At 34.2% G+C, this 27,329-nt stretch overlaps 1 protein-coding gene across 8 annotated transcripts in view; it reads left to right on the top strand.

Moving 5' to 3' along the window:
• Positions 1-27,329, top strand: part of DACH1 (dachshund family transcription factor 1) — a 375,913-nt gene that overhangs the window by 149,827 nt on the left and 198,757 nt on the right. For all 8 annotated transcript variants that reach the window (XM_084510838.1, XM_084510840.1, XM_084510839.1 and 5 more), the window contains exon 2: positions 4,774-4,889. In XM_084510838.1, the coding sequence (XP_084366964.1) occupies positions 4,774-4,889 (116 nt within the window). The remainder of the gene's footprint in view (positions 1-4,773; positions 4,890-27,329) is intronic.

Raw genomic sequence — 27,329 nt, 5'->3', positions numbered from 1 at the left:
TATGTTTATATAAAAGCATAGATGTTAAAACTAAATTTGAGAGGGCAAAAGAATTATCAATAGGCAGTTGGAAGAATGGCTTACATTGCTCTGGCATTTTGCATAAAAAATAAGTGCATATCTATATAAATTATATTTTATTTTCATGCTGAAGACAAACCATCTGATTTTGATAAGAAGTTGGAATGTGAATATTTTGAAGCAGGTTTCTTATCTTGGAATGAAATTTAATTTGTTCTAATGTAAAAATAAGTAGTTTTTTTCTACACAAATTTAGAAACAATGTCAACAAAATATCTCATTAAGTTGTTTTTATAATTGTGTTTATGATACTTAAACTCATTTGGTATACTTGTAGGTTTTTGTTTAAGAGTTTATCATATAAGTATAAAAATGGTAATGAACTACAAAACAACATGCAAGTTTTCAAACTATAATCAGTTAATTTTAAGGTAATTTTTATGTATTTTTTCACAATTTTGGTAATAATACAAGTAAAACTCTTGCAATTATTACTTCTTATAGTTTGAAAACAGATCTTGTAAAATGGTAATATTTCAGTTTATGAAGTTGGTTAGTGAAAATGTATACAACGAATAACATATTAAGACAAATATTGTTATTTAATCAGTTAGTGTGGATAATCAGGGTGTGTTATGTTTAAACAATCAGAGCTTTACTCATTTTAATTGTATTCTACATCATCTGCTGTGACTCTAAATCAGATCTTCCAGACTTTAAGAAAAAATTCTTACATTGTTTTTTCCACCTTGTCATAATGAAAAAAAAAAGTCTTTGTAAACAGGTGAAAGTCTTTTTATAGTAAACTGGAGTTGCTGCTTTGTCACGTAATGATTGTATGAGGATAAAACAAATTTACTTCTCACAAATTAAATTTTAAAAAGTTTAATTAGAGTGTAATTGGGAGTTTAGAACTTCATACAAATACATCAATTATTCAGTTAAGTTTGCGATAAGTCGCAGGATAAAGTTGTGTTCCTGGGCACATTTATGCCTTTGAGTGCAATGGCCCTTTTGTGTAGAGTGTCACAGCCAACTTGATGTAGAAGGTGACCCAAGGAAAAGTTTTGCCTTTGGTATTTCAGTATGACTTGCCTATAATTTGCTTCTGACATTTGGCTGCTCAATCAGTCCATGGGTGTTTTCTCTTCATCTTTAGAGAGAGGTGGCTTTACTCTTCTTGTGTACATTTGCAAAAATTACAGCAATTACAAAATAATTCTGCCTTTACTATGACTGTTTGACAGTAAGCAGTAATTCATCAAAGAAAATCTTAGCAGGAGTGAAATTGCCATTTTTAAAGAGTCTTGGAAGTCATTGGTACATTGTGCATAGCACTCCGCTTTTTTTTTTTTTTTTTTTTTTTTTTTTTGAGTCATAGAATCATAGAATGGCTTGGGTTGGAAGGGATCTTAAAGATCATCTAATTCTAAGCCCCCTGCCTTCCACTAGAAGTCTAGTGGACACCTTCCACTAGACCAGGTTGCTCAAAGCCCCATCCAACCTGTCCTTCAGTACCTCCAGGGATGGATAATTGACAGCTTCTCTGGCAACCTGTTCCAGCACCTCACCACCCTCTGAGTCAAGAATTTCCTCCTATTTACATAAATATTCTCTTTTTAAATTTTAAACCATTACTCCTTGTCCTGTCGTTAGTCCCTCTCCAGCTTTCCTGTAGGCTTCCATTTAGGTACTGGAAGGTGACTATAAGGTCTCCCCAGAGTCTTGTCTTCTCCAGGATGAACAACCCCAACTCACTCCTGTGAGTGTCTTCACAGGACAGGTGCTCCAGCCCTTTGGTCATCTCTGTGGCCCTCCTCTGGACTGATTCTAATACATCCACGTCCTTCTTGTGCTGGAGGCTCCAGAGCTGATTGAAATACCCTAGGGGAGGTCTCACAGGAGCAGAGTAGAGGGGGATATTCACGTCCTTCGATTGTGTCCTTCTCCCTAGTGCTGGTGTCAAGCCATTCTCTGCCCTGTCTGTATTTGTGCGTAGTGTTGCCCTGGACCAGAATCAGGACCTTGCACTTGGACTTGTTGAACTTCATAAGGTTCACACAAGCCTAACTCTCAAGCCTGTCCAGGTCCCTCTGGATGGCATCCCTTCCCTCCAACGTGTTGACCTCGCCACACAGCTTCATGTCATCAACAAATTTGCTAAGGATGTGCTCAATCCCATTGTCCATGTCACTGACAAAGATGTTAAACAGCACCAGTTCCAATACTGACTCCTAAGGAACACCACTCATAATTCCAACTGGACATTGAGCTGTTGCCACAACTCTTTGAGTGTGGAGAAGATGTGGATGCTCCATCCCTGGAGATGCTGAAGAACCGGTTGGATGGGGCTTAGAGCAACCTGGTCTAGTGGAAGGTGTCCCTGTACATGGCAGGGGGCTAGGAATTAGGTGATCTTTAAGATCCCTTCCAACCCAAGCCATTCTATGATTCTATGACTCTTCCAGCCAATTCCTTTCTGACTGAGTGGTCCGTCCATCAAATCCATGTCTCTCCAATTTAGAGATGAGGATATCATAGAGGCAATGTCAAATGCTTTGCGCAATCTCAGGTAGAAGATGCTGGTTGCTCTTCCCCTATTAATGCCCATTGTAGAAGGTCACTGGATTTGTCAGGCATGACCTGCCCTTAGTGAAGCCATGTTGGCTGTCACCAATCACCTCCTTATTTTCCATGTGCCTTAGCATAGTTTCCAGGAGGATCTGCTCCATGATCTTGCTGGTCTCAGAAGTGAGACTAACTGGCATGTAGTTCTCCAGGTCTTCCTTTTATCCTTTTTAAAAATGAGTGTTGTGTTTCCCCTCTTTCAGTCAGTGGTAAAGACCCCTCCTTCCCTTGTCAGAGAGTTCCATACTCATATCAAGCAGTGATTTGAGAACAGTGTAACACCATAGGTATTTAAATGAAGATATCAAAGATGTCTTACTTAGTGGCATTTTTTGGTGTATGAATATGTTAGAAACACACCATTTAAGTCAGATCATTTTTGTCTATAATTTTTATCAATTTTATGTGTATTCATGGTATGTTTATTTTTATTGTAAATTACAATAGAAATTTCAAAGGAAAATGGAAGACACTAAATTTGGTTCTGTGAGGTGGCATAAGACAATATTATTTTGTCTACAAATGTTTTCCTTGTAGCTGTGAACATATATGTGATGATTTTGTTTTTATTAAAGAAAATGAACAATCCCCAAACTAATCAAAGAAATTATCAAGCTTATAATTTTGATAATGACCTCAGCTCAGGACATTAAGTTGGGAATTAATGATCAGTTAAGGTTAATGACTTAATGCTTTGAGTCATTAAACTCTAAGAAAATGCCCTATACTTTGATTGTTTTTGGTTTATTAAAGTTAGGTTGTAGAAGCAGCAAAAAGAAAGGTATTTCCAAACATAGGGGGAATGAATATGCACACAAAATATAAGTATGTTGTTACCTGCCTCCTTCTGCAGTTCCGACATATCTAAAAATACTATTATGCTTAATAACAGTTTTGTTACTATATAGGGACTTAAGGAGCAAAACCTTCCATAGTTTCATTTATTTATTTATTTATTTATTCATATAAATTTTTTGAAATGAATTAAGAACTGCACATATTTGGAAAAGCACAGGTTAATACTGCAGTGTTGCATATCACCTTTTCCTATGAAATCATTCCAAAAGGTCCCCAACCCCCCAAATAAACATATATAGGATACTGCAATAGTACCTTCTTATGTAGGAATACAAGCCTTTGGATATGCATTATATGTAGTAGATACATACTTGCATCTAAGTGGGTAATAAATATTTTCATTGTAATCTGTATCTGATTTGTATGCTACTTACAGAGTCCAGGAGATGGAAAGTTGTGTGGGAAAGAATTTAACCGATGGGGAGTGTTTAAACCTGAAGCCCTTTATTTTTCCATACTGGACAGATGTAAGCTGCTATGTTGGCAGTTGCTTAACAACATCTTGCAAATAATTCTGAGTCCTTTCTGACATAAAGTAGTATATTTAAAGTAAGGTGACTTAGTGAGATTTTCACTTTAAATAGAATAAGGGTTAAATGATAACTTGACTTATCTTTTAAATGACAAAAAATAAAGAAATTGCAAGACCTTTTCACACATTAGATATGTATTGTCATTTATCATCTAGATATCAGGCTGGCAGTGCGAAGTAATAAAACATATCATCGAAAAATGTGCTATAGGTCTGAATCACTCTTTCATTCCACCTCCCAGCTAACTGTAGTATTAAATCAAACAAGCAGAACATTTCCTTAGGCAGCCATTGCCTTTTAATTTCCTGAAGAACCTTAAAATATCATTCATTACAAGTACTACACATATTTGGTTTTTAAAAGTCTCATAAATCAATAGCAGGCTGACTGTAATAATTATTACAAGTTAGTGCATAATTTTCGTGCTGAAGGCTGCATGCAGAACTTTAGCATATGCAAACGAGGCAATTCAAACTGTGTATAGATATTAATATGAAGAAGCAGGTAACGAGGTGCAGGCTATGAATTATGCATCAAGAGTGGCTGATCTTCAATGAGGAAAATGAATTCAGCATGTAATCTAATTAGTGATGGAAGTCTATTACATCTAACTGCAAAAGCAACCGTCCTTGAAACAAATTTATTTACAGTCCATGTTACCTCTTGAAACAACTTTGAAATGATATGTAAGACAACAGCTTAATTGTAAAAATTTTTTGTTTGTTTGTTTCAGTTCTAGACCGGGAAGGCCTCCTAAGAGGACTCAAAGTGTCACCTCCCCAGAGAATTCACATATCATGCCACATTCTGTCCCAGGCCTAATGTCTCCTGGAATCATCCCGCCAACAGGTAGGATTGCTAGGAACACCTTGACACAAGCAGCCTTTTGAGTACTTGGCTTATGTACACTTGCTGATAAATTAACAGTCTAGGAAACCAGAACCCAAATATCACAAATGAGTTCTGATATGTAATGTTATTGTTATATAAATGTATCATACGTAATGGAAATTTTGGCAGCTCAGTACTTTAAAATACAAATGACAGCAAATGATAATCCTTTATATTTTTTCCCCTTTACTTTCTCTTTATAAACAAAAAACCTTTTAAAGCATTATTTTCCTTACCTATCATTAGACAATGATCTTCCTATTCATTTTTAATACATCAGATATCTTTTTTCTTTTTTTTTTCCCACTTTGCTAAATTAGATAATTCCATCATGAATATAGTTGCCTGAAGAACTGCGATAGTTAAAATAACTCCATATTGCACACACATCTTCCTTAATTTTTCATCCTGAAATTCTATTTTTCATGCAACTCCTGAGGCTTTATACTAATGTAAAGTTCAGCAACAATCTCTTTCTCAAATTACTATTTTCTTTTGAAAAGTTACTATATTATCTTCTATCAGTGACTTGCTCCTAGACACAGTTAAATTAGGAAAGGCTGTGCTGCATGTAGGAGGTGAATACAGTCATCTTAAGACAGAGGCACCTAACAGTCAAGCTGTTGACCTCAGCGCTTCATTCTGTCTTCATGTTACAGATGAGTTAAAATATCCCACTTGCTTCAGTAAGGCTCACCTGAGTTTCTACTTCTTCCCAGTTGTTCCCCACTTGTTTGCATAGCTCAGGCTCTAGCAATGATGTTCTCTTAAAGCAGAAAAAAGATAGTAACCTAGATAGATTAGAGAGAATGATCGCTCAGGCTTGGAGATCGGATAGATGGGTAGATGTTTGAGTATGTGCCCATGATCAGGTGTTTATTTAAGTATGAGCATAATCCTTGTCATGGTCTTGGTCATAGTTGATTAATATTTTCCTAAACAATGCACAGCTCAGGAAATATTACATGCCAGAAATTACTGTCAATTTGGATACAAGTTTCTTCTCTGGAGCATGGATGAAAGGAAGAGAGTTTCTCTCTCAATACAAAAGTGGACCCATGCCTTCTGGCCTTAGGACAAGAGAAGTGCTTTACATAGTAATATAGACACATACCCAAAACAGTTGCATTAGGAGTTTACAGTTTTTTGAAAGGCTAAAGATCAAGAGGAGTAATAGAATGAGAAGTCAGACAACTAAGGCTGGTAAGAGAGAGGTATGAAGTAAGCAGAGTGAAGGAGGGTAGGACTGAAAATATAGTTGAGCATGAGAGGATGTCAGGCAGTCAGGCAAGTAGAACTCAGTGGTAGTCTGGGCATTTGTGACTTGAGCCAAAAAAAAAAGGGGGGGGGGGGTTAAAAAAATATGTAGATTAAGAAATACATGATAAAATCTAATATAGGAAAGAGAGTTCATAGAATCATAGAATCATTAAGGTTGGAAGAGACCTTCAAAATAACCTGGTCCAACCATCACCCCACTGCAAATGTCACCCACTAAACCATGTCCCTAAGTGTACAACATTTCTTTGAACACCCACAGGGATGGTGATGCCATGACCTCCCCGGGCAACCCTTTCCAAAGCCAGACTAGTCTTTCTGAGGAGATGTGTCTCCTAATTTTCAACCTAAACCTCCACTGGCATAACTTGAGGCCATTCCCTCTAGTTCTATCACTAGTTACCTGCAGAAGAGGCCAACTCCCAGCTCCACACACCTTCCTTTCAGGTAGTTGAAGAGTGGAATGGAATAAGAAAAAAGGAGATAGGTTGTATGTGGGGAAATAATTTTTTTTTTTTACAGGGCACAAGCATTCATGTTTATGGGGAAGAGATCAAAAACTGCAGAAGCAAAAGGAAATTATTGGGGAAAGTAAGACAGCAAAATATCAAAGAAAAAAAATACACAAGAGGTAGAAGGGAGATATGGAAGAACAAGGAGACAAATAAGGATGCCAAAAAGAAGGAGACAGGGAAAAAATATAACAAAAAACTTGTCAACAGAATCATTTAAGCTGATAGAAAAGCAACTTAAAACCAAGCAACTTAAAGCAACTTAAAGTATCCAATTGCTTAAAACTTAAGCATCTTAAAGTATCCAGTTCCTCCTTTGTCATTATAGGCTGGTCATAACAAGTTAATGATAAATATACAGTACTAAAACATAGATGCAATTTCTTAGAATGTCAGCCCAAAAAAAAAAGATGTAGATCCTTTCAAAATTAGGATTAAAAAAAAAAAATCAAAATGAAAGACAACATGTATATATAGTACTATCATTCATCAGATCCATCTAGGATGATAATGCTTTGTGGGTCACTTGCAGAAGAGGAAAGGTTTAAATGATATAGCTGCAAAGTTTTAACTGGTTTCACTTTACATGGCTTGCCACAACAGAAGGGGTGAGCAAGATTTTTCCCACTGGGGTGGTGGTGAGTCAGAGTTAGAAATGAACTCTGGGGTATAGTGTTTCATGGTGTGTGCCTCAACAAGGGTAAAGAACATCATGCCAGCAGCACTACATGACAATTATTCCATCATTTTATAGACAGACAATTATAAAATTAGGCCTAAAATCTGGTCTTGCGAATTTAAATCAATGAGCTGTTGTGCAGTTGGTTCCATCTTCTTTACTCCTCCCCATAAGGTATTAATAACATTCCCCCTAAGCCTTCTTCAACAATCCTACCTTTCTCAAATTCATGTCAGATCCTCCATTCCCTTAATCATCTTTGTAGACCTGAGATGACTTCTTGTTTGAGAAGTTAAAGTTTGAATTTCCTGTTAAGACCCAGCTCAAGCAGGAAACCCAAACAAAACAAAGCACAAAGTACCAAGTTGTTATTTCTCTCTCTCTCTCTCTCTCTCTTTTTTTTTTTTTTTTTGTAACAAATTTCCTTTTTTAACCTTTTTGACTGATTTAATAATCTTAGTATAATTACTAAGTTTCCTTCCTTCTTGCCTACAAAAGAGTGTAAGGGATCACACAAACAATTATATACTATTTAATGCTCTTCAAATTACAGAGATCTGCAATTACTAGGTGTATCTAGTATCTAGGATATATTGTGCTTTGATTTAATGTATGATTTTTACTGGAGCTTTTTTATTTTATTTTAATGCACTGCATAATACAGCAGTATACATTTAAATGTAGAAATCTGGGATCCTAAAGAATCTGTTTTTGTGTGCTTTGCTTAAGTATATTGGTACAAAACTACATTGAGATTTCTCATGAAAGTTCATAATTATAAATTTTTGTAGGAGACCAAGTTAAGAATCCCTTGAAAATGTATTCCATTAGTAATCTAATCTGAAAACACATGCAGAGAAGGTTACATTATCACTTAAGATGAATTTGCTTTAGAGGAGTATTTAGGGAATAAGCTGAGATTTAAGAACTGTAATGAGAAGGAAAAATAAAAGGGAAAAAGGAATAATTTTTTTTTTTTTTGAGAGCATAAATTGGAGAAGCAAGGATCATCTTTTGGGTGATATTCTGTCCATTTGAACACAAGATTCATAAATGTTACCCACAATTACTGATATAGCAACTGTTTTTGATTAGGGTTGATTTACAAAATGCTACCAACTGACAAAATATACTTTTATGTTTATTAAAATAAATGGAGAACCTTTGAAGTTGTGGCAAAATGAGAAATGTTTGATAATGGGAAATGAAGCGTTTCTTGAATTGTCCAGAGTATTAAAATCTCCTGAGCTTGTTACAAATGCAGTTAGAGATGTAGTTAGAAGAAAGAGTCCAGAATAAATTCAGATAGGTTTATCTGGATACTGCCTTGAAACCCTTCCAAAACCACATGGCTCATCATAGTTAACTTTGATCTACATACCTCTATGTGTTGCAGGTCTTTTCCTGGCTCTGTGCTTAGTAGTCTTCAGAAGTTTTTAAAAGTTGAAATAACTGTAATTAATCAGAAAAATAATGCTGTAATTCTTCAGTTTATTGTATGATATACATTGTGCTCTTTGTTTGTTGTTGTTGTTGTTGTTGTTTGTAGTTACTATTTGACATATATAATGTCCATTATTTCCATATGAACTTAGAAACATTTTTTTCTTATTTTTCTTATATTTCTTATATTTCTTATATTTTTTATATTTTTTTTAATTTTAATATATTTCTTATATTTTCTTATTTTTAAAATTGAAGAATTTTTATCATTATTCATAAGGAAGTATTTTAGATTTTGAAACCGTTTTTCTGAAACTGACTTGATTTTTCTAGAGCTTGGCCTTCTGGCTCTATAATCTATAAGTAATAAAAAGGCAACTACAGAACTCTTGTATTTATTTCAGAAACTGCATCTTTCTCTCAGTGGTAAAATGTGAATATAAAGTTTAGGGAATCATTATTATAGGGCATAATAAGAATACTATTTTTCCTATACTTTTATAGCTTTTTCTTTGTTTAGGAATTTCAAAGTACCTTTCATATTTAATTTGTTACATTGTTAAATTTACATAAAATGAATCACAGTAGTTAGTATTATTGTTGCTATCATCATCTTGAAGAGATTTGCTTTGTGTGATGGGTACCTCTCTCCACCTGTTCCACATCTGATACTTTTTACAGTGTAAAGATATTAAGCCTCTTCTGAAATATTTCATTTATGCAATTTATAAATACTTTTCTGTATTAAATATTTTTGTTCTGTTCTGCTTTGTCTCTTAAATGATTATCTGAAAATGTAATTTCTAATCTCATCCTTATTTTCTCTCTTTGTGTTTCGTGAATCTTATAATAAAAGTATACTCTAACTTTCATCCTGTGCAAAACATTTTAAAGTAGAGTTAAGATAAAGAGCGAGTTGCAAGTTTTTGTATACGTTACATCATCATGGAGGACAAATGATGTTCACAGATACAGCTGTTGACAGTGTGATGATATTTCGTCTGAAGTAAAAGATGGAATTATTTGGTGTTTAAAGAAAGATTAATAACATAATTAAATAATTTATTTTTTTGTGGCTCACAGCTATGCGATGTTGTATTAGGCAGAACTGAAATAAAGGTTAAAATATAATCGTTATTATACCCGCATCATATTAGATATTGCCAAGAAACAAAATGTGTAATTTGAAGTATTGTTTCCTGGCATACTCACTCCTGTGAACTCCTAAGAATGCATTTAAATTAGATAAATGAGTTAAACTGATTTCTGAGAGTATTGAAAGGGACAGAAATTTAAAAAAAAAAAATGGAGTCACATGCTTAGTAATTTTGAGGACCTAACCTTTTTTCAGTTACTTATGTTGTGCACACAATTTGTGATCCTGTGTTGGTTAAAAAGATATGCGTTAATAAAATTGACTGGCTATCTCATTTATTTTAAAATGCATTCCATGTTAACACAGTGGTCTGGTTAATAGTGGTTAATCATTTTTAATGTGAACATTGCTTTCAATTGGTATTATTTTATGATATACTATTTAACTGTTAGGGAGAAACTAACATACTGCAAAAAATATCCCCCCAAAATTCTGCTTCTGGAATTATAAACTAATCTAATTCAGTAAACTGAAATAGATTACACAAATATTTTTGCACTTCATTAAGGAAGTAGTCACTATAATTAATGTGAAAGCTTCTATCATGTTCACTAGTTGATGTATCAGTGGGAAGATATATTGACTAAGCTCTGTAAATGTATTATTTAATAGTTTTAAAAATCTTAATTAAGGTTTAATTCAGGCTACCTGTCATCTTCTGAAAACACTGTCATAATTTTGCTGTATTATCATCCTGTTAAATGGTTAGCTATCTTGTTCTGCTTTATCACAAGACGGTTTTGTTAGTAAGCTGGAAAACAGTTCTGGAAGCTCACTGGTTCACTTCCAGTGGGTCTCATACATTCACTAGGTAATAATAAAGTTGTTTTCCATTTAGCCACAGATTTTGTAATATCACCATATTAAATAATACTGTTTCAGCATCTATTACAGTAAGGTAATAGTGGGAATTCCAGTGTTTATTAGATACATGCAAATTCATTCTTTTCTGACTGTTGATATTTTACTGTTCAGCTTTTATTTTAAATGAAATATTGGGATTAACTGAAATTTATTATAGCCTGTGAGCAGAAAATACTGGCATATAAGAATGTACTTCAGGGTCCCAGTGTTCAAAGGACTGGCTTCCTTTGAACAGCCACTGATTTCAGAAGCTCTTAAAAATAGGATGTGACTTTATGTTTTATTATAGGCAAATGTATGAAAGATCTCTGAGCAGGCAAATTATAAACCATCTCTGAACCTAAAACCATTTAACCACATATGTTTATGGCATAACTATTTTGTGTTTAGCCATTTCTGAACCTGAGAAGGCTTTCAATATGAGCCATAACTTTATTGTCACGAAATCTTTTTAAAAAAAAATAATTACTTGCAGAAATACAAGCTTTTTCATTACAAAGTTTTAGTCAATAAGAACTTGTACATTTCGCAGTATTTTGTAAGTCAAAAAGAATCAAACCTCATGCAGGTTCATCTACTGCCAGTTGAGAGAAGTCCCTGAATTTAACTGTTTCCAAAATTCTCCCGTCTTTTTTTTTTTTAATTAAAATATTTATTTATTTATTTATTTATTATTTAAAACAAGCAAGTTAGTTCACTTCAAAAGAGCCTCTGAGATTAAAAATGTAGGCAGTGTGGGTAGCCAAGTACCTTGATTCATTCAAGTTATTTGAGAATGAACTAAGGAGTATTTTACAGCATAGTTATAAGGTAGTGAATCTTCTCTTCTGCTTGCTTCTTATGAATACTCATTTTGTATTAAATTGTGGTGTTCACAGGTTTATTACCTTTTTAGTGGAAAAAAATGAAGTGAGAAATTTTTGTTTCTTCCTGGATCACAGATTAATTTTGCATTCTGAAGGCTAAGGGTGTAATGTTACTGGTTTGTGGATTCTCCCTTATGACTGATATTTCTGTGCCAATTATGTAGGACCACAGTTGATCTTATTCATGTAGTTGATCATATTCATGTGAAGATGAACTACATGAAGATGAACTAGCAATTAGATTAGAGCAAGCCTCTAATAATGTGTGGTAGTTTTAAGATATTTACAGTTTTGCTAAGTCAGTTTAATATGAGCAAAATATAATATCAGCAAAAAAAAATATATATATATATATATAAATATATATAATATATATAATGTATATAATATATAATATATAATATATAAAATATAATATCAGCAAAAAATAATGTCTCTGACTGTAGACGTGACCCTCATCCAAATTCCAGTTTCTTGTTTCAAATCACAAAATTATATTAAACATATTGGGAAAAACAAAACCAACCAACCAATCAAACAAACAAAAAAAGCCACAATCAATCAATCAATCAATCAAACAAACAAACAAAAAAAAACCCCACGAAAATAACAACAAAAATCCAACAAGAACACCAAAACACACTTTTTCAAAGAAGGTATTTTTACCATTGGTGTTTCCTATAAAACAAATATGCACACCAAAATAAACCAAAGCACTAAACTCTTGATTCAAAAGAAAGCAATTAAAATTTCATTCTTAAAGGCAAGCATATCACAGAGTTATCAGTGACTAAATTTGAACCTGATAATGGAAGTGTTTATTATTGAATATTATAACTTTCCTAATTCCAAATTACTATATTTTATAATTAAACTGAAATAGTTATGAAAGAGATATAGGTTGCAGAGTACATTGATTGTTTCACAAAATGAAATTATTCAAAATAGAAGCTTATTAACATTGGGAAATTCTGAGATTGTCTTGTAGCTCAGTTTTCTGTCTTTTAATAGAAAAACAGCAAGATAGTCATGCACCTATGTTGGCAGTTTTTCTTATGATTAACTTGGTATTTTTTTCAACCAAACTCTTGGTATTTAATGAGAATGTTTAGCCAAAATAATTTGATACCTAGTCGTTTCAGAAAATAACTTTTTACAGACCAAATATTACATTGCCATTTTATCAAAAACAGAGTATTTAAATACTAATGGTAGAAAGAAATCTGATATTATTTGGAATAATATCTCAGTCTTATAAACGTGATGGTTTCTATATGAATTATATTGACTGCTATAGCAATATAATAAGATGGTACTTGTTAAAGTAAGTGTAGCAAGATCTGGTACAAAGCTTAGCTTCATCACATTGCTAACTATAGTTCTGTGTCATCACAACTATATGAAGTTCTTGAATGCCATCAACATGACTATCCCCTTTCCTGTAGAAATACTTATGTCCTTGAATGACATGATCAATGAAGGGTGATTTTTTTTTCTTCATTTATATATGATCTGCCACCAGTGCTACATACTGCATTCAATAGAAGTTGACTTCAGATTTATATATTCCAAAGTTATGGTCCACAATTTCATTATAGTGTATTTGGAGATTCCCTAAAGTACAGGAAGGAACCCTAGCTTAATGTATTTACCTCATTTTTTCAAGGTGTCAAATTACATTTTTTTAATATGATTACTTCTGGGATAAGAGCAATATGTGCTGTCCAGTTTTCCAAATCTCATACAAGGACTCATATATAAAGGCAATATTCTGAAAAGATGTTAGGTAGCAGAGTATAACAATTTTTTTGTTAGTTTTTGTTATATGATATAGAAAGTAAGTAAACTTAATTTACTCAAGTAAGTGATATGTGTATCTTTCTTCAAGAAAAGTATGCAAGCAAGCATCATTATATGTGGGCAGCTTTAGATAACTAAAACAAAACAAAAAAAAGAATTAGATAAGAAATGTATTAATTAATTTTATTAATATTTGTTTTAATATCTATTAATATATATAAATATAAATAATATCTATGTTTACTAACAACTTGGAAAAGTCAAGCATCTCATGATCACATCATATCCAACCTTTCAGGCAGCAAGCTTATTGAACACAAAATGAACTTAGTCTTTTATTTATTTACTTATTTTTTAAGGAAAACCAGTCATAGTGAGTTGTTCTTAATACTTACAGCTTTTGTAACACTGCCTGCAAGAATTTTGTGAGATGTTAACAGTGTGGCCAGCAGGGATAGGGAGGTGATCGTCCCCCTGTACTTGGCTCTGGTGAGGCCGCACCTCGAGTACTGTGTTCAGTTTTGGGCCCCTCGCTACAAGAAGGACATCGAGGTGCTTGAGTGGGTCCAGAGAAGGGCGACGAAGCTGGTGAGGGGCCTGGAGAACAAGTCCTATGAGGAGCGGCTGAGGGAGCTGGGCTTGTTCAGCCTGGAGAAGAGGAGGCTCAGGGGTGACTTTATCGCTCTCTACAGGTACCTCAAGGGAGGCTGTAGCGAGGTGGGGGTTGGTCTGTTCTCCCACGTGCCTGGTGACAGGACAAGGGGGAATGGGCTTAAGTTGCGCCAGGGGAGTTTTAGGCTGGATGTTAGGAAGAACTTCTTTACCGAAAGGGTTGTTAGACATTGGAACAGGCTGCCCAGGGAAGTGGTGGAGTCACCATCCCTGGAAGTCTTCAAAAGACGTTTAGATGTAGAGCTTAGGGATATGGTTTAGTGGGGACTGTTAGCGTTAGGTCAGAGGTTGGACTCGATGATCTTGAGGTCTCTTCCAACCTAGAAATTCTGTGATTCTGTGATACTATTATCAGAATCATAATGAATCCACTATCAGTTGTTCACAGTGCACTGTACTGCTGTTGTTACTAATGTTGCCCAATGCAACATGTTAAAGATATCATAAAGTAGTCTTAACTGGGACAAGGTGCTTCAAAAGGAAGGTTATTCTGGTTCAGTGCTGTGCTCAGGATTGCAAGGTGAGATTGTTGCATGAACTTGATTCCAGATTATATTCAAGTTGATTAACATTTTTCTTCTTGGTTGGAAATCAGAGAATATTTATGTTAGAACAGTATTGTGATATAAAATGAACCATGTGGTAAGATGTGCTAATGAAGTGTATTGCAAATATAAAACAATCTGTCAATTACTGCTCACGGAACTGCCTCCAGAGCTTGTGGTTTATGAAAAGCCAAGCTGATGGTTTGTTTCTATGCATTCCAAATGCAAAGTTTGAAAACCAAATTTTACTTTATCCACGTGGAAAGATTTATTTTATTCCTTTAAGTTGCAGAAATAGTTAGCTCTGTTACCATGTCAGTTACTTGCTGTGTGCCTGAGGCCACTTCTGAAAAGGAAAAAACAGATGGATGGAAAGGGATAGGAAGAGGACAGAAAAGTGTGTGTATGTGTGTCTGTGTGGCAGAGGGAGAAAGAGAGCACAAAAGGGGGAGTGAAGAAAGAGGGTTCTTCTTTGTGAGTTGTATAGCCAACTTATTTACTGTAATACAACTTCCTTCCTTTGCATGCATGCATCTATTAATTCATGCATATTGAAAGGTTACAAAGCTATGTTGTTCCTGTATTTGTATCATTGCTTTCACGGGTTCTCCTCTCACAACAGTGCATATAAAGAGTTTATTTTTTCTTTCTGAAATGTTTTTATTTATGAATGTTTTACAAGGACCTCTTATATAATCTCTTTTCAAACCAGCCTTAATTGCAGTGATGTACTGTATTCAATATGGTAGCAAAGAATAAACTGTTGCTGCTGGTGGTATAAGAAATATTACTGTGGACATTTACAAAAAGAATCTAAGATTGAGGAGACTGTTAATGTTATTACTACATTGGTTTGATGAGGTCATTAGTAATGTATTAGTTTCTGAGTATGAAAACAGTAACCTGCTAGGAATAAGTAAGTTAGAGAAAGGAAAACACCTAGTCAAGACAAAATTAATAAGGTCAGTGAGTCATTTTAACTCTTCAAAATCCATAGCAATAGCAAATGGCTAATGTCCTGATAAGTTTTACTGGAAGATAAGGTTTTGTTGACATTACCTTTTCATCACGCGGTGGATGAAATTTAGATTGACATAAAGGAATTAGAACAAGGTACACTCCATGTTTTAAAGGGCAGATTCATCTACTAAGTTTCCTTTTCATTGTATTCATTATATAGTTTGTTATCACAGGCACTAAGACCACACACAGAGTCGCAGAATGGTTTGGGTTGTAAGGGACTCTTAAAGATGATCTAGCCCAACCCCATGGTCATGGCTTGAAAAATTGTTTGAAACATCCAGTTGTGCTTACTGAGTGATTGAGAGAAAAGTTAATTGAATAGCATTGCTTTCAATTAAACTGTACTTTTTAAAAAGTGTGTTCCTGGCACTTACTGTGGAAATGCAGAATTCAAAACATAACGTCAAGTTACTGAAGCTATCTTGCTAAGAACTATGAAAATCAAGGGCAGAATCCTAAATAAAGAATATCACTACTGAAAAGAATGATGTCACTTTCGTGTTTTCTTTTGACAGTAAACTGATTCTTTAATGCATATATTACGATGCATCAATGCTTTATAAGAAGACACAGATATAAGACACAGATATAATTACTTTATTAGAATACTAACTTTATAATGTCACTTACTCTTGGATTTCAGATGATGAGAAAAGCTGCTTAACACAGTGCAAACTTTTTTTTTTTTTTCCCCCAGTGTATGAGCTTAAAAAATGAATATAAATAAAAGTACTATATTACTTGGGAAATCTAGTAACTGTAAATTTACCTGTGACACAGGTAAGTTACTGCTTCACAGTGCTTTCAGTGCTTCAGTGCATTCTTTTTTCAAACCCCAGACTAACAACAAAAACAAAATGAAAACCAGAACATTTTCAATATTCCACTGGTATTCAGTGCAAGTGCTTGAGAGGAGAAAAGTGATTTCTTGTGAATCAGTACATTTGTTTTAAAAAGTATCTCAAAAGATTGTAGTAGATTAATATTTCATTCAAGTGTAAGAAAACAGTGGCTCCTGTGCACTCAGTCACTGTGTGACAAAACAATTTTTAAAGTAATTTTTTTTCCCTCTATTGAAAGCTCAGAATATATTTGTCCTTTCAAGTCTCAGATAAACAGACATTGGACATGCTGTGGACAGCATACTCCTAGAGGTGAATGACAAAAAGTACAGCACTCTTGCATCTGTAGTATATCTTTATAGCAAAATGACATTCATGTTTGTGGAATATGGAATTACTCCTTATTCTAAACTCTAGGATTTAGATGTTTTATTTTTATTTTATTTTATTTTATTTTATTTACTTAATTTTATTATTTTATTTTATTTTATTTTGTTTTAAAATAAAGCCATAGAAACATACTGATATGAATTGTAAATTACTTACATTCCTCTTTAAATTGATTTGTTTTATCACCTGAGCTAAATTTTATATGGAAAGACTGATAATGTATGTGGAGACAAAATAAAAAAAGTTTTATTAGAGTCATGAAGTCATAAGTTAAACAGAATAAAATAAAATAAAATAAAATAAAATAAAATAAAATAAAATAAAATAAAATACATACTAAAATATGGAATGGAGGAGAAGAGAAGGGAAGGGAAGGGAAGGGAAAAGGATAGGTATCTTCACTAAGATCTAAGAGCACCTGAAAACAATTAAAATGCTTATGCAGAAATGCTGTTTAGGTATAAGCAACTTAGTTTCTCCACCTTCTGCTTGAGAAATACCATTTCTCATGAATGTTAAATATGAAGACATTTTTTTATTAAAATCTTTTGCATTGTACCTTTTTTGGACTCTTTATTTACATTCATCTTTACTTCAGCTGAAAGCTTTTGATCTTTTTGATCTTTTGAATGCCTTTACCTTCCTTCCCCCCCCCCCCCCCCCCCTTTTTTTTGTCCTGTTCTGGAGGTCTCAACTTTTTTTTCTGGTGATGAAAAAAAGAAAATACCCAACCCCATATGATTTTCTATATGTTCCTTTCATTATCTTTATGCACAAAAAGAACCATCCAGTCCAAACACAAGACACATACCAAGTCCAGACCCACCCAAAAACTGAAAAGAAATTGAAAGAAAAATTTAAAGAAATGTTTGTTGATTTGGAGGCAAATCTTTTTTTTTTTTTTTTTTTCCAACTGCTATTGTCTCAGTCTTAAGTTATGGATAATTAATAATCTCTCATAATTCTCACACTCCAAAAAAATTTACTTTTAAATTACTTCATAATTGTTAGTTGCTGTCTTCATAGTGTTGCAAGTAGTTGCATTATTATTATAGTTTTTATGATGTGCTCTTAATCTCTGTTAGGAAGTGTGCTAGAATTTGCTATAGCTGGTCTGAGATCTTATCTTTGTGACTTTTTTTCAACTAGTTCTTCTCCTCCCCTGAAAACTGGTAGGAGGATTAGGGTATGTATTTTTTTTTAATTCAGTCTGAGACATTTTTCTTAATGAGCAATGGAAATTTTGCTGGTTCCAGGTTTATATAGATTTAGAGTTGGCATTAATTTAAAAAACCCTGTTTTATAAACTCACAGAACAGTGGTAGGAGTTAGTATTTTAATTTATCTTTCTTTTTTTCCTGTTCCTTTCTCAAATCTATTTTGTCTTTATATAATATCCAAATTTATTTTACGTTTTTGGAATAGGTAACATTAGGTAACAGTAAATCTTCATAAAGTTTTCCCTGGAATGTTTTTCCTTACCAGTCATTCAAAATATTAAATTCCCTAGTTCCATCTAGCTGACTAGTGAGAGCTTCATAGAAACGTATTTGGCCAATAGATTGGTACTTTAAAAGTTAAAAAGAGTCCCAGGATTTTGTATTTGAAATTATGATAGACTTTTGTATAATGTTATTTATTTTTCAGTATTTTCTATTAAGTAATCAAAAATAATTAATAAATTCAGCACATAGCCCAAGATAGGAAATCAGACATAGGCAAAACAGAATGATATTTAATTGAGACCTTCTGTAACTTGTGACCAAGTTGGGTAAAGATTATTGCCAATGGATTTAGCTTAATTTGTATCTTACACTTTACGTTGTTTTAATTTCATGTAGCCACAGGAATATTTGTCCTACCCTTGGAAAATCCTTGGTTCTTTCTGTATAAAAATCGTGGTGTTCCCACCCTCCCTCCCTCCCTCCTGTCCGTTCTTCCTTCCTTCCTTCCTTCCTTCCTTCCTTCCTTCCTTCCTTCCTTCCTTCCTTCCTTCCTTCCTTCCTTCCTTCCTTCCTTCCTTCCTTCCTTCCTTCCTTCCTTCCTCCCTTTCTCATATGTTATCATATGTTATATGTTATATGTCATCTGAGGCCTGCTCCCAGTACAAGGGTCCTCATTTTATCCTATGTCACTAAATGCTAACATCACATGTATTGCTTACCTCCGTCTCACTTTTTATGTAGTGTTGTTCCTAATGTTACTTAAAGTGATTCATTCTAACAAAGTTTACAGTATAATTGTTTACATTTTTATTTGTTGCTTTGGTATGGCTTCAGCTGCCTTACCTTTATCTCTGTTTGTAGAAGTTTATCTTACCTAGTATGCAGCTCAGCATCTTTTTCAGAGATATAAGATTTTCAAAGTTGATTGTAACCTAATCAACATTTATTTTCTGTGTGGACATGGTGGTGGAGGGTTGGTATTAATATCGTTATGTATGGTATGATCCTTCCTAGTTTCATTGGATAGTTTTGATTAGGCCACCCATTTTTTTTTTCCCAGTTCTCTGTCTTTCAAGTGGAATATATATAAAGGTCTTCATCCCATTTCTCAAAACTGTGTGATTATGAGGTTCCTTTGATTTTTTACCTTTTAACTTTTCTTTTACTTTACACTATTGTATTTTCATCAGATGTAGACACACAAAGCAAAATTAAAGCTTGGTTTAATTTCACCTTCTGGGTTTGTTTTAAAGTCTCTAATGTGCATTAGATGTAACTGTATTTTGGCAAGATTATTAGTCTCATGTAGACACCTTAATGTTGATGCTTTGAGCTGAACAGATGTATTATTCCCCTTACCATCTTACCATGTTGATCAGTCATGAAACTTTTACCACACCAGATCTAGCTAATCTAGATCTGGAAGGAATGCCACCACTGTTCTTTTAAGGAAAAATAAATAACTGAGTATTGATGGATAGATAAATAAATTGTGAATCAAAAGGGACTTCAATGCTAATATTGCTCATTATTTTTCCCAACTGTATTTTATGTTAATTTTGTTAAATGTCAAAAGAAAATATGAACTTGAATTCTTACCCTGTTTTCTTCAGTTTCCTCACATTTACTAGCTTCTTATTTTTTTTTCAGACACTGTAATGATTTTGAATTGCATATACTTTCATATGTTGAATATATCTTCTAGCAGAAACTTTACCAGGTGATAAAATGGATGATTTGAAGAAATCTGTAGATTTTTATAACTGCTGAAAAGAAAAATCACGTCATGTTTGACAAATATGTCTTCTCATACTGTCTTTGCATGAAGTATTTTCAGCAACAAATGCTGAAAAAATGAAGAGTCACAAAATGAAGAGTCACTATTTCATGCTAGCATAAAAATCTTATTTGCAGAATGCCCTTGTATTCCAAAAAGTGTATGATCTTCACACAGGCTATGCTGTTAAAGATTGTTTATAAAGATAATTTTCATAGTTCTTTTAAATTTTCAATTTCAATTTAAAGCTTGCCAGAGTTTTTAAATCCTTTTTTTTTTTTTTTTAATTTTATTTTATTTAATTTTTCTGTCTCTTTATATATTTTTTCCATGTGTTTATAGAACTAGAAAACTGTAATTGTTGCCAGCATGCACATTGGACATCACTTGATGTTGAGGCTTTCAGTATTCCTTGCTAACTGTCTTATGCTTTGCTATTACCGTCTACTTTTTGTCATGTGGAATATGGTGTGTAAGAGCACTTTAGAGACAGAGACAGTTACTGAGAACAGAGGTCTGTGGGCACAGATGTTAAAACAGTGTAAGCCTGTGCTAAAAGCTAGAAGCTTAGGGGAAGCTGGTGAATTTTCATAAGTTTTCTTCAGCGTTGGAAACAATTTCAGATACTTCTCCCTTTTTGCCTGCCACCACCTTGAAGGTAGAATTAAGAGCATATTTACAGTAAAAAAGAGAGAAGTAATTTTCAACCAGGATACATCACTATTATAACATGGAAAAAGAGCTTTAGTTCCTGAGTTTTCACAGAATTTCACAGAATTTCACAGAATTTTCTAGGTTGGAAGAGACCTCAAGGTCATCGAGTCCAACCTCCAACCTAACGCTAACAGCCCTCCACTAAACCATATCCCTAAGCTCTACATCTAAACGTCTTTTGAAGACTTCCAGGGATGGTGACTCCACCACTTCCCTGGGCAGCCTGTTCCAGTGCCTCACAACCCTTTCAGTGAAGAAGTTCTTCCTAACATCTAACCTAAAACTCCCCTGGCTCAACTTAAGCCCATTCCCCCTCGTCCTGTCACCAGGCACGTGGGAGAACAGACCAACCCCCACCTCGCTACAGCCTCCCTTGAGGTACCTGTAGAGAGCGATAAGGTCACCCCTGAGCCTCCTCTTCTCCAGGCTGAACAAGCCCAGCTCCCTCAGCCGCTCCTCGTAGGACTTGTTCTCCAGGCCCCTCACCAGCTTCGTCGCCCTTCTCTGCACCCGCTCAAGCACCTCGATGTCCTTCTTGTAGCGAGGGGCCCAAAACTGAACACAGTACTCGAGGTGCGGCCTCACCAGAGCTGAGTACAGGGGGACGATCACCTCCCTAGCCCTGCTGGTCACACCGTTCCTGATACAAGCCAGGATGCCGTTGGCCTTCTTGGCCACCTGAGCACACTGCTGGCTCATATTCAGCCAACTATCCACCATCACTCCCAGGTCCTTCTCTGCCTGGCAGCTCTCCAACCATTCCTCTCCCAGCCTGTAGCTCTGCTTGGGGTTATTGCGCCCCAGGTGCAGGACCCGGCACTTGGCCTTGTTGAACTTCATGCAATTGATGAGTTAATACCTCTATGTGGTGCACGTACCATGTGAACATGCTAATTCAGACCTCTCAGTATCATGCTTCAATAAATGAAATAAACAGGCCCATAATCATTGCAGATATCATTGCATTCAAGTTTATTCAAGTGAACAGAAATACATCTTTCTGAGCATATTTGAGATTGTCTGTATGCTCTAATGAATCTATATTTTCAAGTTTGTCTATACAGCAATAATAGAAAAACACAAACTCTCTCCTTTCTGAGTTGTGCCTGCCACTTCCAGTGATACATTGGATTCTGTATTATCTGAAAATGGCTTGGACACTTGCTGATGTGCTACTCTGCAGCTGATTTACTGGAGCATCCATCCTATGTGGAAAGGCTGAGGGAGCTGGGACTCTTTAGACCAGGGAAGAGAAGGCTCGGGGAGGATCTTATCCATGTGTATAAATGAGGCTGATGCAGAGCAGGCAGAGCCAGGCTCTTTTCAGTGGTGCGCGGTGACAAGACAGGAGGAAATGGGCATGAACTGGAACACAAGATGTTCTGTCTAAACTTCATGAAACACTTTGTCACTGTGCAGGTGGTAGACCACTGGCACAGGTTGCCTAGAGAGGTAGTGGAGTCTTGAGCACCTCCAGAGGTGACTTCCAACCCTTTTGTGATTCCATGACTTCTACTCCTAATTCAAGACTTGGCAATAACTGATGAGACCAAACACTGAATTTGTTTTTCAGTAGAGTTCCTACTGATAATCCTTTTTACTACTGATGTGTGTGAGATTTATCACTAACTGATCTAGGAAGGATTCAATCAACTTAGTATTCTTTACCAATGTGTGCTCCGATATTAAATCTAGTTTTTGATTAAAAGGTGAACACCAATATTGTGAAATCAGTGTACATCTCTAACTTAATTTTAAGAGGAAGTGGAAAAAGGGAAAATAAGTAACTGTCAAAGTATTTGAAGGAAACTGATAGAAGATAAGAGAACTAGTAGAATTCAAAGTTAATTTTGTTCTGTTTTGTCCGTCAGTGTCTCTTTTTTAACTTTTTGTGTAAAAATAGTCCTTGAATTTTGGAGGTAAGAAACAGAACATCTAGTCAGTAATGTCTCCACTGACAGGCACATTAACTACAGTGATAGCGTTTACACATTATAAAAAAAATACTAAAAAAAAAAATACTAAAAATGTATTGTACAAAAGATTGTATAACTTACAGTTCTGAAAAAATCCTTTGTGTTCCTCCAGAAAAAAATCCTTTGTGTTCTGCCACTGGAATAGTAAGAACATTAGGTTTTCCAGTGGCACAACCATTGCCATCAGGCAGTTACCAAGTGTTTGTATGCCTGTTGCTGCTTTCTAGCTTTGATTGATTTTGTTATTACAAAAAAAAGTTTAAACAGGCAAAATACTAATATTTCAGAATATTAATAAAAATAGAATGGAGAAAAACTGAAAAAGAGGAAGAAAAAGAAAGTTTAATAGAAATGTTTTAATTTTTGAAATAGCAATACAAATAATATATCTTTCTGATATGTACTTTATTTTGCTGAGATCTTAATGTCTAAAATGTTGGTAGCTTATGAAAAAAAAAAGGTAGTAGTTTTTAAAATGTAGATTTAAAGGATGTTGAGGCAATTCTGTTGTAATTCTTCATGCACTAGCTTTAAAGGAAATATGTGTCTAGAAATGGAATTCCAAAGCAGTGAATTCATTGTATTATTTAGAAACTGCAAGCATGCAGGTAAATATCTTCATTATATTTTTACTGTCTGAGGAATGAAACTCACTTCCCCTAGCTTTAGCTATCTAATAAGTTAGCTATTAAAGATTTATATTCATCTGACAGAAGTTAGTATGTCTCAAATGTAGATGTTGAAATCTTAGCAAGTCATCTGCTTTCATAGTCAGTGAAAGAGACATCTCTAGAAAGTGAAGCATCTGTAAGGCTACATGATCACCCTTTGGACATGCCTGTGTTTCTTTATTGACTGTAGGCAACCTAGATGAAGAAGTGAGGCTGAAAGCTTTCATTTTAGAAGGTTATTGTTAAATTAGATGGGTGAAGCTGTCAACATAGGTAAATTATTTTAAAAGTGTGGATTCAGAACTATGTCTACACATTGTCCATTAGGTGGATCTACAGAAATAATATGTTTTAAAATGTTTGAAGAAACATAGTATATTCTGGGTATAACAATAAGAACTGTTTTTGTGTTTTAGCATTTGCATGAAATGTTGTACACACATGGAATGTAAGAGGAAGTCAAATCACATTTTAGTCAAGGGTTTAAACATTTGACATCCTTCTGGATTCACTGTGGATTGTGTCTGTTATTGGTTTCTGGTAATTGGGTTCATGGCATGTATGTACATATCATTTTCAGTGCACTTAAAAGACTGATAAGTCTTTGCATGTGATAATGAGTTAATACTCTGGATGCAATTTAAACAAATGAAGACCTGATATTTCTTGATATTAACTCCAGTAGAATCTCTAGATTTACTTTTAGTCTAAGAACAATTCTTCACTGCTATCAACAAAGATAAATTCATGTAATATTTTTCTTATTTAGGTTTTTCCAATGAACTAATATTAATCTCTTTCTTTCTTCTTCTTTTTTTTTTTTTTTTTCCCCCGAAAGCTACAATGCCACATTGTTTTAGCACTTACATACACAATAATGCAAATAATGCTTCACTATTTCCTCTAAAAATATACACTTCCCAAAGTAGAAAAAAAGACCTAGTTTTCCTGTGCTTTTATTTATTTATTTATTTTCAAATCTGAGTCAGCATTGACTAAACTTGGAAATGCAGCTATCCAAACTGTTAAGTGCTGAATTCCATATTCTATTCCAAACTGTAATTCCATCTTCTATTCTTAACTGTATTATTTCCTCCTTAACATACATCTTTAAAGATTTTATTTGGCTCCATGTCTATTTTTTTAATACCATGTGGGAGGAGTTTAATCTCAAGATACATAGTGTTCTGCAGTAGTTTTCAGCATGTAGTTTTCATGCTGTAACACTAAGAGAATCAGAAATAGTTATAAATATCAAATGCATCTGAGTTCTCTGATCTGTAGTAGCTGACCACATCTATTTTTATTTATTAAAATTTTCCCTGCATATATCTTTTCGTAGCATCACCAGAAAGAAGATGCTGGTAATCTTAATCTGCAATTAGATTATGTGCAAAATGTTTTACAGGATGAATGTTAAATCTGAATAGTAAACCTTGATATCCTAATTATACTAAAAGTTAATTGTACTTTTGTATCTATTATCTTTATTTTATCCACAGACACCAGACTAAATTTGATTGAGTATCTAATAAAGGCAAAAGTTATAATCCTTTTTGTGTAAATCTGTACCTTATGATCCTTTAAAATATTCACATGTATAGATGATCACTTCTTAGACTAGAGAGTGTTTTTTGTTTTGTTTTGGCACTGTTTAGAGTCTCCTAATCCATATTTGCCTACTGTGTTTCAAAAAGGAATCAAATTGGTTTTGTGGTACATTAATGTTTTATGCAATATTCCATAGAGAACATTAAATAAAAATAAAAGAAAAAGGTTGACCTCTAACACTTACACCCATTTCTTATGTCAAACTGGGAGATGTTGAAAGCCCTATATGGTCATAACCCTTCTATCTAACTGTGACCCCCCCTTAACATTAAGCAGGTGACTCGATTAAACATAAATCAGGCATAAAATGCCCTGCATGAGGCAGCACAGTGAATCAAGCAAATTATCAAATGGCAAAATTCATTCTGTGCTCTGGGCAATGTAAGCTGCCAGCACTTATACATCAAAACTTCACTCAATGTAAGATTGATTTTATTTTATTTTGTTTATTTTAATTCCCTACAGCAAGCTGTGTTAGTCATGTAAAATGCTGTCTGCATCATTACATTCCTAAGAAATGCTTTTGTTTTTTAGTGAAGGCCGAATGCAGTTGAGTGATGCAATCTATCTAAAACTAGATATGCTGCACTCTGTGGTAGGTTCTAGGGGAGCTGATACTTTGTGCATTAATATTGAAACTTAAGCTTCTGTGTCTGTATAGATTTTTTTGTTTGTTTACTTGTACGTATACACCCTATCAACTTTATCAAAAATATGAGCACCAAAGGAATAATGTTACAAAATTGAATCACCAGTAGCCATTGAAAATACTTTCCATTTTCAGTAAAGACACTGGGATTAAAGTGTATAAGTCTGATCGTAAGGCTAGAATGAATTTTTATGTAAGATGATACATGTCTTCCTTTCACAGTTGCTTTTTATGCTGCCTTAAAACATGTCAAAATAATCCCCAGCAGAGGAGCCTAAAAGGAATGTCAGCTCTGTGGTTATGTAAATCGAATTGAGTGCTTTACAGCAGGTTTAAGATTTTTATAACTCAGGAGTTGTTAACAGCCAGCTGGTTTGTATCTGTTTTTTATGGTTATTCTTGTCATAGGCAGCCTCCACAATTTTTAATTATATTTTATGGTATGTGTTTTCCCTCCTCTTGAATCCCACAGCCATTCTTTGCTTCAAAAGATATTTTCCACTGGGAAGAGAAGAAGCATTGCTTTGGGACTCCATCATTAGAAATACTGTTGTATAATTACCTGCTGGTAACAACAGTGGAGTGTGAATCTCCATCACAGATCTTTAACTTGCTATGCCAGTATGGAAATCTGTAGCATTCTGCACACACAGTTAGGAAGTTATGCCTGCAGCTCTTGGCTCAGACTGTTGTCTTCTGTTTTAAAGAACTGATTTACAGTTTTTATTGTATTCACTATGCAAATTTGTCTTTGCTTCACAGTTCAGTTTTGAATACAGGCTTTGTGCTTTGCAGATTTGATTACACTCTGTGTCCTGGATCACCACTCATTTTGTAATGTACATTCTCAAAAATTTTGTATTTTAGTGACTGGAAGAGTGATAGTGGAAAAACTTAATCTTTAAAATGTTTTTATAGCAGTGTAATTTCAAGATTATAGTCTGATTCCCATCTGGACTAGAAATAATTTTAAAAATACAGAAGAGCACATTTCTTTATCCAGAAATGAAAATACTATGCTTGACAGCCTGAAAAGCCAATGACTTAGCTTTTGTTATACTTTGAGAAGTTATGAAATATTTATTTAGATATAAGTTTGAAGACATTGCCAGAAACTCTGCTCTTGACTGTTTTACAGCATTTTGTTAGTTTGCTCCCTGAGTGAAAGGAAACAGACCACTATCTAATTGTTCCTAATGGTAGATACGGCTATTGAAACACCTCCTCTCCTTGCAGATGTAATGATGTAAGATGTAGGGTCTTAAATAATTAATCATATGTGGAAAGCTGTTTGTAAGATGGTTAAAAGATTGTTAAGCTTCCCAACTATAAGATAGAAAGAATACTATAAGCTTTTTTTTAGGTGTGTTCAGAGAAAATTAACACTTTTTTTTTTTTTTTTTTTTTTTGATTACAGTCTGAAATAGTTACAGCTGATCTCACTTGAAGAGCCTGTTTTGAAACTGTAAAGGAAATAATATATGC

Source organism: Aythya ferina (assembly GCF_964211825.1).
Source record: "Aythya ferina genome assembly, chromosome: 1".
Classification (NCBI taxonomy): domain Eukaryota; kingdom Metazoa; phylum Chordata; class Aves; order Anseriformes; family Anatidae; genus Aythya; species Aythya ferina.
This window is presented reverse-complemented; position numbering and strand designations above follow the sequence as displayed.